This window comes from Piliocolobus tephrosceles, chromosome 21, assembly GCF_002776525.5.
Source record: "Piliocolobus tephrosceles isolate RC106 chromosome 21, ASM277652v3, whole genome shotgun sequence".
NCBI classification, from domain to species: domain Eukaryota; kingdom Metazoa; phylum Chordata; class Mammalia; order Primates; family Cercopithecidae; genus Piliocolobus; species Piliocolobus tephrosceles.
In genome coordinates this window covers 22,300,640-22,317,910 of record NC_045454.1, presented here as the reverse complement: position 1 = coordinate 22,317,910, position 17,271 = coordinate 22,300,640, and the positions used below count along the sequence as shown (strand labels likewise).

Below are 17,271 nucleotides of genomic sequence, written 5' to 3'. Positions count from 1 at the left end.
ACACCTGTAATCCCAGCACTTTGGGAGGCCGAGGTGGGCAGATCACAAGGTCAGGAGATGGAGACCATCCTGGCTAACACGGTGAAACCCCGTCTCTACTAAAAATACAAAAAAATTAGCCAGGCATGGTGGCGGGCGCCTATAGTCTCAGCTTCTCTGGAGGCTGAGGCAGGAGGATCTCTTGAACCCGGGAGGCAGAACTTGCAGTGAGCTGGGATCGCGCCACTGCACTCCAGCCTGGGCGAAAGAACGAGACTCTGTCTAAAAAAAAAAAGAAAGAAAAGCTGTGTTTAAACAGACTTGTTATGAAACTTTGGACACGTGACTTGGCCTCATTTTCCCCATCTGTAAAATGGGATAATACAGACCTTACCTCTCTGGACTGATGGAAGATTAAAGAAAATGGTGCAGGACAGCGCCTAGTATGCAGTGAGTTCTCGGTAGATGGCAACTTCTGTTGTGGTTTTTTTGTTTGTGTGTTTGTTTTTGAGACAGAGTCTTGCTCTGTCGCCCAGGCTGGAGTGCAATGGCGCGATCTCGGCTCACTGCAACCTCCACCTTCTGGGTTCAAGTGATTCTCCTGCCTCAGCCTCCCGAGTAGCTGGGATTACAGGTGTGTGCCACCATGCCCGGCTAATTTTTCTATTTTTAGTAGAGACGAGGTTTCGCCATGTTGGCCAGGCTGGTCTCAAACTCCTGACATCAAGTGATCCTCCTGCCTCAGCCTCCCAAAGTGCTGGGATTACAGGCATGAGCCACCGTGCCTGGCCTATTGTGGTTATTTTAAAAGGACAGAGAGCAGGGTGTGTTAAGGGCCATGGTGGGAGCTGGACAGAGGTTTGTACCAGGTGGGGCAGGCCAGCAGGGGCTGGACCAGCATGGTCTCTCTCTCACAGAATACATCCAGCCTGTGTGCCTCCCAGCTGCCGGCCAGGCCCTGGTGGATGGCAAGATCTGTACCGTGACGGGCTGGGGCAACACACAGTACTATGGTGAGTCCAGTCCTCTGCCTCTGATGCCACTGTTTGGGAGACTCTGAACTGGGCTGGGGATGGGCAGTGTGTCCGGTTGGATGAGTCTTGACCATGAGGAGTAGGGATGCTGAGGGGAATGGGGTGGGCACCAGGAGGGAAGGGGGATGTGTATACCCCCCAGCTCTGGCCAGCCTTGCCTGCACACCCCCAGGCCAACAGGCCGGGGTACTCCAGGAGGCTCGAGTCCCCATAATCAGCAATGATGTCTGCAATGGCGCTGACTTCTATGGAAACCAGATCAAGCCCAAGATGTTCTGTGCTGGCTACCCCGAGGGTGGCATTGATGCCTGCCAGGTGAGGGACTCTGTAGGGGCAGCCCCCTGGCCGCTGCCACCCCAGGGATGGAGACGCAGGGGAGTGGGTGGTCGGGCTCCCTATCTAAAAGCCTGAGGGCTCTGGGGCCACAGCCCATGGTCATCCCGAGGGGGGCCTCCTGTCCAACCACCTTGGCCCCTAGCCAGGCCTCCCTCTCCCCTCCCAGGGTGACAGCGGTGGTCCCTTTGTGTGTGAGGACAGCATCTCTCGGACGCCACGTTGGCGGCTGTGTGGCATTGTGAGCTGGGGCACTGGCTGTGCCCTGGCCCAGAAGCCAGGTGTCTACACCAAAGTCAATGACTTCCGGGAGTGGATCTTCCAGGCCATAAAGGTGAAAGTTGGGCCCAGATGGGAACCAGGGTGGGGATGTTTGGGCCTCTAATGGGGAAAGGGAGGCAGAGATTTGTTTTAGGAGACCTACGCTCAGGCCTAGAAGAGGGCCCCCCTCGGGAACAGATGGACTTTGAAGGGGTCCTGGGGAAGGGAGGCCAGTGGTGGGATGTGGAAGCCTCTCAGACCTCGGGAGCCGCCAGCTGTCTTTCCCCAGACTCACTCCGAAGCCAGCGGCATGGTGACCCAGCTCTGACCGGTGGCTTCTCGCTGCGCAGCCTCTCAGGGCCCAAGGTGATCTCAGTGGTGGGATCCGCCTAGGATGGGATGTTTTTCTTCTTGGGCCCGGTCCACAGGTCCAAGGACACCCTGCCTCCAGGGTCCTCTCTTCCACAGTGGCGGGCCCACTCAGCCCCGACCTCACCCTCCTGACCCCCATGTAAATATTGTTCTGCTGTCTGGGACTCCTGTCTAGGTGCCCTTGATGACGGGATGCTCTTTAAATAATAAAGATGGTTTTGATTAATGCGGCCTCCGAGCTTACAAATATACACAGCAATGAGGACGTTTTGGCGAGAGGGAGAAGAATTAGGACCTGGTGCAAATCAGGCAGAGAGTGTGGGTCCCTCAGTTCCCACTGATTTTAGATATAAGATTTTAGTTGGTTCACTTAACTGGAATTTTCCTGGAGCATATTGGCTTCAGGTACAGCTGGATCCAGCTGCTCTCTCAAATCTGCCTCTGTGTTAGCTTCATTTCCAAGCAGCCTCTCCTACAACCAGAGACGGAGATGGCCCCTTCCACACAAACTCTTACCCAAATACTTCTGCAGAAAAAGTCCCAGGCACCAAAATCCCAGGCCCAGCTCCCACTGTACAGATTTGGGTCACGTGCTCATCCCTAGGCAAATCACTGTGCAGGGGATGCATGGGGTAGGGGCGGAGCAGGGTGGAGTGGGAGGAGCTAGGCCTTCAAGAACCATGTGACCTGAGTGTGGGAATCCCAAAGAAAAATAGGGTGCTATTTCCAGAAGTGGAAATAGATGCTCAGTGAGCAAAAGACATCTACCTTGAACCAACACAGAAAATGGGGCCCTGCAGGGTGGAGACAGGGACACTAGACGCTGGGAACACAGCCTCCCCGCCAACCCTTTCTCCATCTGGGCAGCTTCTGGGGAGGGAACCCCCTTCTCTAGAGCCTCTGCAGAGCCACATGCAGCCCCGGTGACCACCAGGGGGCACTGCTGCCCCAACATTGTGACACATTAAGGGGTTTTTCTGCCTGGAATCGGCCACGGGTTGCTGAGAACCTGCTGTTCTGCTGAAGAAAGGCTCAGCGGGGGGCCTGTTCACCACGACTTTAAATAATAACAGTTATAATACATCACCCAACCACCACAGCTCCCAAGCACTTTCCTTTTTTTTTTTTTTTTGAGACAGAGTTTCACTCGTGTCTCCCAGGTTGGAGTGCAGCGGCGTGATCTTAGCTCACTGCAACCTCCACCTCCCAGGTTAAATCAATTCTGCCTCCGCCTCCTGAGTAGCTGAGATTACAGGCGTGCGCCACCACGCCCAGCTGATTTTTGTATTTTTAGTAGAGATGGGCTTTCACCATGTTGGCCAGGCTGGTGTCGAACTCCTGACCTCAGGTGATCCGCCTGCCTCGGCCTTCCAAAGTGCTGAGTGTCATGCGCGTCCATGTGAAGAGACCACCAAATAGGCTTTGTGTGAGCAATAAAACTTTTTAATCACCTGGGTGCAGGCGGGCTGAGTCCGAAAAGAGAGTCAGCGAAGGGAGATAGGGGTGGGGCCGTTTTATAGGATTTGGGTAGGTAGTGGAAAATTACAGTCAAAGGGGGTTGTTCTCTGGCGGGCAGGGGCGGGGGTCACAAGGTGCTCAGTAGGGGAGCTTCTGAGCCAGGAGAAGGAATTTCACAAGGTAATGTCATCAGTTAAGGCAGGAGCCAGCCATTTTCACTTCTTTGTGATTCTTCAGTTACTTCAGGCCATCTGGATACGTGCAGGCTTGGGCTCAGAGGCCTGACACTGGGATTACAGGTGTCTGCCGCCACACCCAGCTAATTTTTGTATTTTTAATAGAGATGGGGGTTTCACTATGTTGGCAAAGCTGGTCTCAAACTCCTGACCTCAGGTGATCCACCCACCTCAGCTTCCCAAAGTGCTAGGATTACAGGTGTCCACCGCCACACTTGGCTAATTTTTGTATTTTTAGTAGAGACAGGGTTTCACCATATTGGCAGGCTGGTCTCGAACTCGTGACCTCAGGTGATCCGCTCACCTCAGCCTCCCAATACAAGCATAAGCCACTGTGCCCAGCCCAACTCCCTAAAATGTAAACGACCTACAAGAGCTCCTTTGAGAAACTGACAAACTATGCATTTGGAAAACGATCCCAGCGTCAGTCCCTGATCCCCACACCCCTGGCGAGGTTGAGCCCCACCACTGCTTTGTTGGTCAGGAACCCCAGGCCCATATCTCGTTAGCAGAGCCTCAGTGCAGTTTCCCCAAACGTCTACCTCTGGCTGTCGTGTTCTACCCGTAGGATGTGGGATGTAATTTGAGACCTGTCCTATGGCTTGCTTTGCTAGAGACGTATTGAGTTACAGCAGGGAGTGACTGAGTTTTCCTTTGTAATTGCCAGCTGAGAAATGTACTGTACCTATGTTTTAGGAAGTTTGGGGACTCTGAGAGGACACAGTCCACCCTGGGGGTTCTGAACCAACGTGACCATGTCCCGGAGGGACACGGTTCGCCCTGGTGAGGAGGAGGGCGGGTGTAAGGGGCACTGAAGAAGGCTTGGCCCTGCCCTGGGAAGTCTGGGGGGATGTGGCTTTATTCTAGGGGATCCGATGCAAATTTGGTCATTAAAAGTCAACAGGCAGCCTGCTGGGAAAATAAAGTGGCATTCTCCCAGTCGGGTTGAAGGAGAAGTGTACAGCTACTCTGCCACAACAGTTATTTCATACATAAAATCAGAGCCATGATTAGCAATGACAGTGAAGGCCATTCATTTTATATTCAGAAATAATTATTGTGAACATTCAGATAGTGGTGTAAGTAAGTAGGGAGATGGACTTTAGTTTCTTCGTAAAAAGTAACACTGTTTCAATCCTGCAGTTATGAAGCGAGGAGCTGTTTTGGCTCTTGCTGCATGACAAACCACCCAAAGCTAGTGGGTACAGTAAATGCTTATGGATTCTGAGGCCCAGAAAGTTGGACAGGGAATAGCAGGCACAGCTTCTCTCTGCTCCATGATGACCAAGTCAGGCCAGGCACTGTTCTAGGTATTGGAGAAATATAGGGGACAGAACAAACTGTCATGTGTGTCCATGTGAAGAGACCACCAAACAGGCTTTGTGTGAGCAATAAAGCTTTTTAATCACCTGGGTGCAGGCGGGCTGAGTCTGAAAAGAGAGTCAGCAAAGGGAGATAAGGGTGGGGCCGTTTTATAGGATTTGGGTAGGTAGTGGAAAATTACAGTCAAAGGGGGTTGTTCTCTGGCGGGCAGGGGCGGGGGTCACAAGGTGCTCAGCAGGGGAGCTTCTGAGCCAGGAGAAGGAATTTCACAAGGTAATGTCATCACTTAAAGCAAGGACCAGCCATTTTCACTTCTTTTGTGGTGGAATGTCATCAGTTAAGGCAGGGACAGGGCATTTTCACTTCTTTTGTGATTCTTCAGTTACTTCAGGCCATCTGGGCACATATGTGCAAGTCACAGGGGATATGATAGCTTGGCTTGGGCTCAGAGGCCTGGCATTCCTGTCTTCTTATATTAATAAGAAAAATAAAACAAAATAGTGTTGAAGCGTTGGGGCGGCAAAAATTTTGGGGCGTTGGTATGGAGAGATAATGGGCGATGTTTCTCAGGGCTGCTTTGAGTGGGATTGGGGCGGCATGGGAATCTACAGTGGGAGAGATTAAGCTGAAGGAAGATTGTGTGGTAAGGGTTGATATTGTGGGATTGTTAGAAGGAGCATTTGTCATATAGAATGATTGGTGATGGCCTGGATGCGGTTTTGTATGAATTGAAAAACTAAACGGAAGACAGAGGTCTGAATAAGAGAAGGAGAAAAAACAGGTATTAAAGGACTAAGAATTGAGAGGACCTAGGGCATCTAATTAGACAGAGCCTAAGGGGGTTCAGTGTAATCACTTGCTTGGTTGGTGAGTTTTTAGGCTCTAGCCAAGTTTTTGGGGTGCAGTTAAAGTTGGTCTGGTGTCTGCAATGAGACTGGGACCTAATAAAAAGGAGTGTCCACCCAGGAGCTCAAATGGGCTGGAACCTGTAGCATTCCGAGGTCAGGCTTGAATTCTGAGAAGGGAAAGTGGTAAAAGTACTTGTCTAGTCCTTTTTAAGTTGGTGACTGAGTTTGGTGAGGTGTGTTTTTAAAAGGCCATTAATCCATTCTACCTTTCCTGATTGAGGACGGTAAAGGATATAAAGGTTTCACTGAATACCAAGAGCCTGAGAAACTGCTTGGGTGATTAGACTAATAAAGGCCAGTCTGCCATCAGACTGTATAGAGGTGGGAAGGCCAAACCCAGGAATTATGTCTGACAGAAGGGAAGAAATGACCGTGGTGGCCTTCTCAGACCCTGTGGGAAAGGCCTCTACCCATCCAGTGAAAGTATCTACTGATTTGTTTTTCTAAGACCAGCCAAGCGAGCGCAAAAGAACCAGCGGGTAGGCAAGTGTAGGAGCAAAACTGCAAGTTTATTTTGGTAACCTAAGGTGTGGGGAAGAGGTCTGTCGGCCTCTGGCAAAGAAGGCCAGCAGAGTCCCCCGGTGGGGTTCTCGGACGGAGTTCCTGCAGTCCTGACATCCCGACAGGAGTGGGGCTGGGAAGTCCGCATGGGACCTGGCCAAGAGCGGCTTTTCTAGGAGTGGGCGGGCAATAGGCGGGGCACGGGCGTGTCGGGGGGCGTTCCGCAGGTGCGACCAGGTAAATCTTGGTCTCTTCGGATTGACGTCACCTGGCGCATGCCCAGTTGATCTGCACCTTCCCGGGCGCTAGCTGCATTTTCGCACGGGCGAGAAAAGTTAATGATGAAGAACCCGGAAGTGCACCATCCTGCCTCCGTTCGTCCAAACATCTACCTAGACCAAGAGGTATTTTAGTTTCCTGACTGGAGCATGTGAGTGAAGTCAATTTGCCAATCCTGGGCGGGGGCAAAACCTCGAGCTTGATGTGTAGGGAAGGGAGGGGGTCTGAGGAATTCCTGAGGAGTAGTAGAATAGCAGATGGAACACTGAGAAGTGATTTCCTTGAGGATCGATTTCCACGATGGAAAGGAAATGAGAGGTTCTAAGAGATGGGCTAGTGGCTTGTAACCTACACGCAAGAGGTTATGAAATGACAGAATAGAATGGGCCTATGAGGCTGGAAGGAGATATTTTCCTTGGTCTAAGAACCATTTGCCTTGTGTGGGAAGAGATTGATAGGTGGAAGTTTCAGTGGGGGAGTAGGTGGGAGTGACCAATGTGAAGGCGGAAAACTGCCGTGAGGGATAGAAGTTGGAACGCTAGCTGCTTTTTTTAGCTAACTTATCAGCATAAGCATTGTCCTGAGCGATGGGATCTGATGCCTTTTGATGGCTGCTTTTTTAGCTACCTTATCAGCATAAGCGTTGTCTTGAGTGATGGTGGGGGGAAGAAAATAGATTTTGGAAGTTAAGAGAACTGTAGAGAGTGAGTTGAGTACAGCTTGTGATTTTTAGGGCCTCTAAAAGTATTAAGGCAGCAGCAGTGGTAACCGCTGCACACAGACATAGGGGCTAGGCTAAAACAGTAAGGTCAAGTTGTTTGGACAGATAGGCTACAGCACACAGTCCTGGCTCTTGTGTAAGAATTCTGACCTTACTAACCATGCCTAGGAAGAAAAGGAGTTGTTGTTTTGTAGAAGGGGTTGGGGTTTGGGAGATTAGCTGGACACGATCAGCAGGGAGAGCACATGCGTTTTTATGAGAATTATGCCAAGCTAAGTAACAGATGAGGAAGAAATCTGGGCTTGACTGAAGTGATCGGGGCAGTCTGTGAAGTCTTGCAGCAGTACAGCCTAGGTAATTTGCTGAGCCTGATGGGTGTCAGGGTCAGTCTAAGTGAAAGCGAAGAGAGGCTGGGATGAAGGGTGCAAAGGAATAGTAAAGAAAGCATGTTTGAGATCCAGAACAGAATAATGGGTTGTGGAGGGAGGTATTGAGGATAGGAGAGTATATGGGTTTGGCACCATGGGGTGGATAGGCAAAACAATTTGGTTGATATGGCAGAGATCCTGAACTAACCTGTAAGGCTTGTCTGGGTCTAGGACAGGTAAAATGGGGGAATTGTAAAGGGAGTTTACAGGCTTTAAAAGGCCATGCTGTAGCAGGTGAGTGATAACAGGCTTTAATCCTTTTAAAGCGTGCTGTGGGATGGGATATTGGCATTGAGTGGGGTAAGGGTGATTAGGTTTTAATGGGATGGTAAGGGGTGCATGATCAGTCACCAAGGAGGGAGTAGAGGTATCCTATACTTGTGGGTTAAGGTCGGGAGATACGAGAGGAGGATGCAAAGGAGGCTTTGAACTGGAGAAAAGGTGGCAATGAGTTGTGGCTGTAGCCTAGGAATAGTCAGGGAAGCAGACAATTTAGTTAAAATGTCTTGGCCTAATAAGGGAACTGGGCAGGTGGGGATAACTAAAAAGGAGTGCATAAAAGAATGTTGTCTAAGTTGGCACCAGAGTTGGGAACTTTTAAGAGGTTTAGAAGCCTGGCCATCAATACCCACAACAGTTATGGAGGCAAAGGAAAAAGCCCTTTGAAAAGAAGGTAATGTGGAGTGGGTAGCCTCCATATTGATTAAGAAGGGGACGGACTTACCTTCCACTGTGAGAGTTACCTAGAGTGTCTGTGATGGTCCTGTAGGCTTCTGAGGCAATCGGGCAGTCAGTCTTCAGCTGCTAAGCTGAGAAGATCTGGGGAGGAGTCAGTCATGGAGCCTTGGGCCAGAGTTCCAGGGGCTCTGGAAGTGGCTGCCAGGTGAGTTGAACAGTCTGATTTTCAGTGGGGTCCCGCACAGATGGGACACGGCTTAGAGGAGGAATCCTGAGCTGTGGGCATTCCTTGGCCTAGTGGCCAGATTTCTGGCACTTGTAGCAAGTTCCTGGGGGAGGCGGTCCTAGAGGAATGCCTGGCTGCTGCGGTTCAGGCATTTGGAAGTTCTTGTGCGCTGGAGATGTGGCTGGGGTTTCTCTCACAGTGGAGGCAAGGAATTGCAACTCAGAAATACATTGCTACTTGGCTGCGTCTACTTTACTATTGCACACCTTGAAGGTGAGGTTAATTAAGTCCTGTTGTGGGGTTTGAGGGCTGGTATTTAATTTTTGCGGTTTTATTTAATGTCGGGAGCAGATTGGGTAATAAAATGTATATTGAGAATAAGACGGCCTTTTGACATTTTAGGGTCTAGGGTTGGAAAGCATCTCAGGGTTGCTGCCAAATGAGCCATGAAGTGGGCTGGGTTTTTCATATTTGATGAAAAAGAGCCTAAACGCTAACTGATTTGGAGGAGGTCGGACAAAGAAAAAGGAGCATTAACCTTGACTATGTCTTTAGCTCCAGTCACCTTTTTAAGAGGAAATTGCTGGGCAGGTGGGGAAGGGCTAGTCACAGAACGAAACTCTAAGCCAGACCAACTGTGAGGAGGGGAGGTGATAAAAGATTATAGGGTGGGGGAGCAGAGGCTGAGGAAAAATTGGGACTTAGCTCAGCCTGGCGAGGAGGGGAGAGGTCAGATGGGTCTGTAGAAAAGGAAGATTAGAAAGACTCAGTGACACTTAGGGTTGGGACTGAGGGGACAGGCGGGAGGGAAAGAAGGAAGATTTGGAATGAGCTGCGTTGGCAACAGAGACTAGGGAAGGACCGATGTGTAAAAGAATGCCTAGACATCAGGTACCTCAGACCGTCTGCCTATTTTACGACAAGAATTATTTAGATCTTGTAGGATGGAAAAATCGAAAGTGCCATTTTCTGGCTATTTGGAACTACTGTCGAGTTTGTATTGGGGTCAAGCTGCATTGTAGAAGAAAATAAGCCATTTAGGTTTTAGGTCAGGTGTGAGTTGAAGAGGTTTTAAGTTCTTGAGAACACAGGCTAAGAGAGAAGAAGGAAGAATGGAGGGTGGAAGGTTGCCCATAGTGAAGGAGGCAAGCCCAGAAAAAAGAGAGAGTAGAGACACGGAGAGAAGGGGTTTGGGGGTTCTTGCCCTCCAGAAAAGCGGGAAAGGGGTCAGGACATGGAGATAAGGGATCAGAGTGTGGAGATAAGGGGTCGGGGGGTTCTTGACCCCCAGAAAAGCAGAGAAGGGGTCAGGAGGTTCTTGCCCCTCCCTCTCAGAAAAGCGGTACTTGCCGCTAAGGGTGAAGGACCAAGGCAGGCGCCCCCGTGTGGTCAGACACCTCTGAAACGTGGGTGAATAATAAGGCAGGCGCCCCGCGTGATTAAACACCAAGGGAAGACTGTCTGCCCGAGTCCGTGACCGGCGCCGGAGTTTTGGATCCACGGATAAAACGCGTCTCCTTTGTCTCTACCAGAAAAGGAAAGGGACTGAAATTAAGAGAAGGGAGAGATTGAAGTGTGGCGCCAAGATTGAAAGGAGAAAGAGGTTGAGGGATAGTGAGAGAGGTTAGGGAAGAGAGTAAAAAGGGGCCAATTCCCAGATTTAAAATTGGTGAGATGTTCCTTGGGCTGGTCAGTCTGAGGACCCGAGGTCGTAGGTGGATCTTTCTCACGGAGCAAAGAGCAGGAGGACAGGGAATTGATCTCCCAAGGGAGTTCCCTGATGCGAGTCACGGCACCAAAATGTCATGCGCGTCCGTGTGAAGATACTACCAAACAGGCTTTGTGTGAGCAATAAAGCTTTTTAATCACCTGGGTGCAGGCGGGCTGAGTCCAAAAAGAGTCAGCAAAGGGAGATAGGGGCGGGGCCGTTGTATAGGATTTGGGTAGGTAAAGGAAAATTACAGTCAAAGGGGGTTGTTCTCTGGCAGGCAGGAGTGGGGTGGGGGGTCCTAAGGTGCTCAATGGGGGAGTTTCTGAGCCAGGATGAGCCAGGAAAAGGAATTTCACAAGGTAATGTCATCACTGAAGGCAAGGACCGGCCATTTTCACTTCTGTGGTGGAATGTTATCGGTAAAGGCAGGGACAGGGCATTTTCACTTCTTTTGTTATTCTTCAGTTACTTCAGGCCATCTGGGTGTATATGTGCAAGTCACAGGGGATGCGGATGGCTTGGCTTGGGCTCAGAGGCCTGACACAAACCCGCATCCCTGCCCTATGGAGCTTAGAAGCAAACAGACAATGAACAAATACCACCAGTGCCAGTTGTATTATTTTATTCAAATTATCTCTTTTCCTTTTGTGTGTGTGTGTGTCTTTTTTTTAACTTAGCCTTGACTGTATTTATTATTATTTTTATCGATTTATTTATTTATCTTGAGACCGGGTTATGAGACTCATTTTGTATTTTTGGTAGTGATGGGGTCTCGCTATGCTGCCCAGGCTGGTCTTAGACTCCTGGGCTCAAGTGATCCACCTGCCTTGGCCTCCCAAAGTGCTACGATTATAGGCATGAGCCACTGTGCCCTGCCAGCCTTGACTTTTAACAGTGTTTATGAAACTGTGGGTTTGATGTGGCGGTGGCAGATAGATGTTTTTCAATATAAATCAAAACAAATGTATTAAATAAACAAATACTAGTGAAATAATAACGATTGTTTTTTCACTGCCATCCTGCACTCTCCCGGGGTGTCCCACCAGCAGCCCATGTGCCGCCCTTCGGGAAACACTTGTTTCATCCCTATGCAAGCTGGGAAGAAGCGGCTGTGGGGTTTGCTGTCCTACAGAGGGGCTGCGTAGCCTGTCCAAGGTCCACATCCGAGGGGCAGGGCTGGCGCTGGGGCCCGGGGCTGGACCAGCTCGGGATATGGCACTGAGCTCTCACTTCCTGTCTCTCTCTGCTGAGCAGGTTCGGACACTTTCTCCCTGACAGGGTTGGAGGGGGGTTCCTGGCCCCCTAGGGAAGTACATGTCTCCAGACACTGGGGGTGTTCTGGGGAAAAAGATGGGATGCCTTAACCCAAACACTCCTTGGACTGGTGGTGCAAAAAGGAGCCCTCGAATCAGGATGGGACCCAGGCGTGGCAGGCCAGGTCTCACTAACACAGGCCTCCATAACACCTGTTTCAACACCAACTGAGTGGCTAAGTTAAATAGTAAAAGCTGATAGAGCCAGTGCCTCATACAGAGGCTGGGATGTAACAAACACCCACCAAGAGTTTTGCTCAGGCCTTTCCTGGGCTTTAAAGCATGACAAGATAATGAAGGAATTCTTAACAGGACCCTTTTAGGATTAAACAAGTTTTATTGGAGTCTGAAGAAACTCCCCAGGCCTCTACAAACAAGTTCATTGGGAGTCTGAAGGAGCTCCCTAAACCTCCCTGATTTAGCAGGAAACAAAATAAGGGTAAGCACCCCAGCACCTGGACCCATTTGGGTTAAGTAAATTTACTGAGGTTCCAGAGGAAGGTCTTCAGGACTCAGATCTTAGTAATAGATTACAAGAAGTTAATCACTTATGTCTTTAGATGAATGCACACTTACATGCAGACATATAGCTTAGAAGGTATATAAGCTCTGGAAAACTTTGTCATTTTGAGTTGGTCTGGGGATGATTTCCAGGCTTTCGCCCTGTAACCAGTTACAGAAATAAAAATTCCCTTTTCGCTGGGTGCGGTGGCTCATGCCTGTAATCCCAGCACTTTGGGAGGACGAGGTGGGCGGATCACCTAAGGTCAGGAGTTCAAGACCAGCCTGACCAACATGGAGAAACCCCATCTCTACTAATAATACAAAAATTAGCCAGGCATGGTGGTGGGTGCTGGTAATCCCAACTACTTGGGAGGCTGAGGCAGGAGAATTGCTTGAACCCGGGAGGCGGAGGTTGCAGTGAGCCGAGACAGCGCCATTGCGCTCCAGCCTGGGCAACAGGATAAGACTCTGTCTCAAAAAAACAAACACCTCCCTTTTCTCCCCGTTCAATTGCATCTCTTTTTTTTTTTTTTTTTTTTTTGGGCGGGACGGTGGCTCGGCCCCCAGGCTGGAGTGCAGTGGCGCGATCTCGGCTCACTGCAAGCTCCGCCTCCCGGGTTCACGCCATTCTCCTGCCTCAGCCTCCCGAGTAGCTGGCACTACAGGCGCCCACCACTACGCCCGGCTAATTTTTTTTTTTGTATTTTTAGTAGAGATGGGGTTTCACTGTGTTAGCCAGGATGGTCTCCATCTCCTGACCTTGTGATCCGCCCACCTCGGCCTCCCAAAGTGCTGGGATTACAGGCGTAAGCCACCGCGCCCGGCCCCTCAATTGCATCTCTTTACTGGGTCATGAGAAATAGCAGCCCAATCCTCGGCGTGGTCCGGGAACACAGGTGACCCTCTGTCCCATCTGGTTTGACGAGGTGAAGGGCTGTCTGGGGTTTGGGGGTCTGGAGCACCCCTTTGGGACACCGCTTTGAAGATGGAGTCCCCAGTGCCTAACTCTGAGCCTCCTCCACCAGGGTGGCCTGTGAATCTCACAGGTGCACAGTACTGAGCCCCCTTGCCTGTATGCTCCTCCTCCCCCTCTCCCCATTCACCTCTCCAGGCGACTTTCCCCTTCTGGGTCCCCCAGTAACACTCCTAAATGCCCGACCTTGAGTATCCACCATGGCAGCCCCAGCCATGCCCTGCAGATGCCCACCCCTGGGCCCCCAGGGCTGGCCTACAGCCCATGAGTCTCCCCAGCCGCACATCTTGGCCCCGCTTGATGCACACTCACTCTGTTCCCTGATGCTGTGCGCTCATCTCTAACCTGCTCCAAGAGAACCAGCAGGGCCCCATGGGAAGAGGCTCCCTGTATGTTCAGCTGTCTGTCAGCAGCGGCCCCTCACCAAGCAGTGGTTCAGCTTCCCCACTGTGGATTTCTTGATTTGTGCCCAGCCCTGCTAACAGGTAGGGGGTTCCTCCAGGGTCTGGCAACCTGGCCCCCTGGGAAAGCCCTGGAAGATGTCCATCCCCTCTTTCCTCCCTTGCCCTGCCCACCACCCCCAGACCTGGCCCAGCCTCAGGCAGACGGGATGGGAACCAGGATCCCTGGAAGACTCCCAGGCCCCCTGGACCTACGAACAATGGCAGCTGAGCTCCGGCCACCCCATCCCCACCCTGGCCCCACCTCTGCCCTGGTATAAGCCCGCCTGGCCTGCAGCACCTGCAGCCACCATGGGGATGCTGTGGCTTCTGCTGGTGGGTGAGTAGGAGTGGGGGCTCCAGAAGGGGATTGGCTGTGGCACGTGGGCCCCAGCCCTTAGCTGACATCCTTCCCCTCCGTCCTACAGAAACAAGTGACTTGGAGCAAGGAGATCAGAGGCGAGGACGGATGTGCTCCCTAACCTGGAGAGAGGACAGGGCCATGGGGACAGGCAGGGAGGGTTCTAGGGGTCTGAGGAGCATGGCCCCATCCCAGAGTCCCTCAGGGGACCCGGAGCTTTCACTTGGGGACTGAGGGGACACAGCCCTGACTTGGGGGTCTGAGGATAGCGTCAGTGGTCTTGTGTCCCAGCCTCGCTCCTGTATCCCTACGGGCTGGAGCATGGGGATCAGGTCCTCCCTGCAGAGGACGATGACTTCTCCGAGGAGCCGCGGCTGCTGGATCCCTTCATGCTCTTCGAGGCCACACACAGGACAGCCTATGTGAGTGCCCTGGCCCTGACCGTGCGGTCCCTGGGCTCTCTGTCTTCTCCCCACCCCACTCTTGACTCTGAGCCTGTCTATATCTATAGCTCCTGGCTCCTTCTGGCTTTATCCTCTGTCTTGTTGGGGAGGGCCCTGTCCCTCTTCTGCCCCCTGCCCTGCCAACACCCCCCTGCGGGTCTCGTCCTTCCTCATTTCCCCCAGTTCTGCACCAAGGGGCCGGTGTCCTTCAGGGAGCCTGTGGCTCTGTTCACATGGAGGCGTTTCCCCCGGAGACGGGCCCGTCTCCGAAATTCTGTCTCAAATTTAAAAAAATTTAAAAAAGATCCAGGAGTCAGAACCCCTAGTCCCCACCTTCCTCAGGACCTAAGGTTCAAGCCTCAGCCCCAGACACCCCCACCACAGCCCCACTCTCTCCACAGCCCAGTTCCTGCCCATTGGTGCCTGTTTTTGGAACAGCAGTGCCTGCAGCCACCGTTGCCACTGTGGGCAAGAAAGCTGGGTGCGGTGCTGGCCAGAGGGCTGCCAGGCAGGGCAGCAGTGTACGTCTGCACACCCCTTCCCACACTGCTAGGCCCCTCATGGCCCCTCCTACTGCTTGGGTCCCCAGGGCCACATGCACACACTCTCCAGATGGCAGCTGTGGCTCCAGCCCTGCCACTTCATCCTGGCCCTACTTCCTGGCATCCACGTGGAGGTGGAGCTGAGGAGGGGAGACCCGATGGCAGAGGCCCTGGTACAGCTGGTCATCCACGGCTGGGATGTGGTGGTGAGATCGCATAGCCCAATAGAACACGTGCTGGTGAGTGGGGCTGGGAGCCGGGCTGGAGGATGGAACCCGGACAGCCATGGAGTCGCAGACACACTAAGCGCCCATAGCCCCAGAGACCGCCACAGAGACTGGTGAGCAGAGTCAAATGTTAGATGGATGGGCAGGCAGACAGACAGACAAAATGAATAACAGGCAGAGAGACGGACAAGCAGACAGACCAGCTGGCCGATGGACAGGAAGACAGGAGGGTTGGACAGATGGACAGGTTGATGAAAAGACAGAGTGACGTTGGGATGACCAGAGCAGGTGGCGAGACAGATGGCAGAAGGGGACTAGATGGACAGAAGGACACATGGTGAGCAGATGGCGAAGCACTTGATGGACTCGCCGAGGCCGACAGATGATCGCAGGCGGACAGAGCCTCCTGGGCTCTCATCCTAGCCATGGACCTCGCATTGCCCACCGATGCAGCCCTCCAGGGCCTCAACGCCACCTGTGCCCCTGCCCCCACCTTTCTCTGTTGCACAACCCAGTTTCTGCCCCCCACCCTCTGGTTTCCTGACTGGCTGACCTCACTGGCCGCCCCAGCTGCTGAGCCTACTGAGCCTACGGTGCTTCCCCACTTCTTACCTTCTGGGACGTCAGGCTGCCTCTCGAATCCCTGCTCGTCTACACTCACACCTCCTGTGCCCCTTCCTCCAACACCCCATAGGCGAACCGCAGCTCTCCACTTGCACTCACCCCTGCACATAGATCAGAGCACACCTGGGCTGGTGTCGCACCTGTGACTGTGAACTTGAAGGGCCTTCCTTCCACCTCCCTGGCACCCTCACTCGCCTCCTCTCCCTGGCCACCTGTTCGCACTTTCTCCTCTCCCTTTAGATCAAACCTCCTCCCTGGAACTCATTCTCAGCCCATGAGCTCGCTTCCTACTTCACTGGTAGCATCAGCAGGAACCCGCCAGGCACTCCCCAACCCTCCCTCTATAGTCCAGGCTGCCATGATGGAGGGTGGTCTGTGCTCCTTCCTGGCTGGGCCACCTCTCTGACAGTTCCTGCATCTCCCAGCAATGCTTCCTCTCCCTCTCCTCTACATCTGTGCTTCTCAAAGTGCAGCTATTAGGCCAGTAGCATCAGTGGCACCTAGGAATGTGTTTGAAATGCAAATTCTTGGGTCCTACCCCAGAACACCACTCTGGATGGGGACATGCAATCTGGATTTTTTTTTTTTTTTTTTTTGAGACAGAGTCTCTGTCACTCAGGCTGGAGTGCAGTGGCATGATTTTGGCTCACTGCAACCAGGGTACTGGTATTACAGGGAGTGCAGGCCAGCATTCCCAGCCCGCAGTCTGTTTTTGCCAGCCCTTCCGGGGATTCTGATGCATGCTGAGCTCCACTGAGCTTCACCGTCAATTTGCCCTTTTTTTTTTTGAGACGGAGTCTCACTCTGTCACCCAGGCTGAAGTGCAGTCGTGCAATCTCGGTTCACTGCAACCCCCGCCTCCTGGGTTCAAGCAGTTCTCCTGCTTCAGCCTCCCAAGTAGCTGGGATTACAGGCGTGTGCCACCACGCCCGGATAATTTGTGTATTTTTGGTAGAGATGGGGTTTCACCATGTTGGCCAGGCTGGTCTCAAACTGCTGATTTCAAATGATTTGCCCACCTCGGCCTCCCAAAGTGTTGGGATTTCAGACATAAGACCCTGCGCCTAGGCAATTTGCCCTTTTCTTTCTTTTTTTTTTTTTTTTTTTGAGACGAAGTCTCGCTCTGTCGCCCGGGCTGGAGTACAGTGGCCTGATCTCAGCTCACTGCAAGCTCCGCCTCCCGGGTTCACGCCATTCTCCTGCCTCAGCCTCCAGAGTAGCTGGGACTACAGGCGTCCGCCACCTCGCCCGGCTAGTTTTTTGTATTTTTTAGTAGAGACGGGGTTTCACCATGTGTTAGCCAGGATGGTCTCGATCTCCTGACCTCGTGATCCGCCCGTCTCGGCCTCCCAAAGTGCTGGGATTACAGGCTTGAGCCACCGCGCCCGGCCAATTT

General features: G+C 52.2%; 1 protein-coding gene across 1 annotated transcript in view; it reads left to right on the top strand.

The window, feature by feature from the left end:
* The window catches only part of HPN (hepsin), a 15,886-nt gene extending 13,878 nt beyond the window's left edge, over window positions 1-2,008 (top strand). The window contains exons 5-8 of the mRNA XM_026448765.1: window positions 849-992; window positions 1,186-1,328; window positions 1,516-1,680; window positions 1,897-2,008. Coding sequence (XP_026304550.1) covers window positions 849-992; window positions 1,186-1,328; window positions 1,516-1,680; window positions 1,897-1,935 — 491 coding nt within the window. The 3' untranslated portion in view covers window positions 1,936-2,008. The remainder of the gene's footprint in view (window positions 1-848; window positions 993-1,185; window positions 1,329-1,515; window positions 1,681-1,896) is intronic.
* Window positions 2,009-17,271: the final 15,263 nt, after the last annotated feature.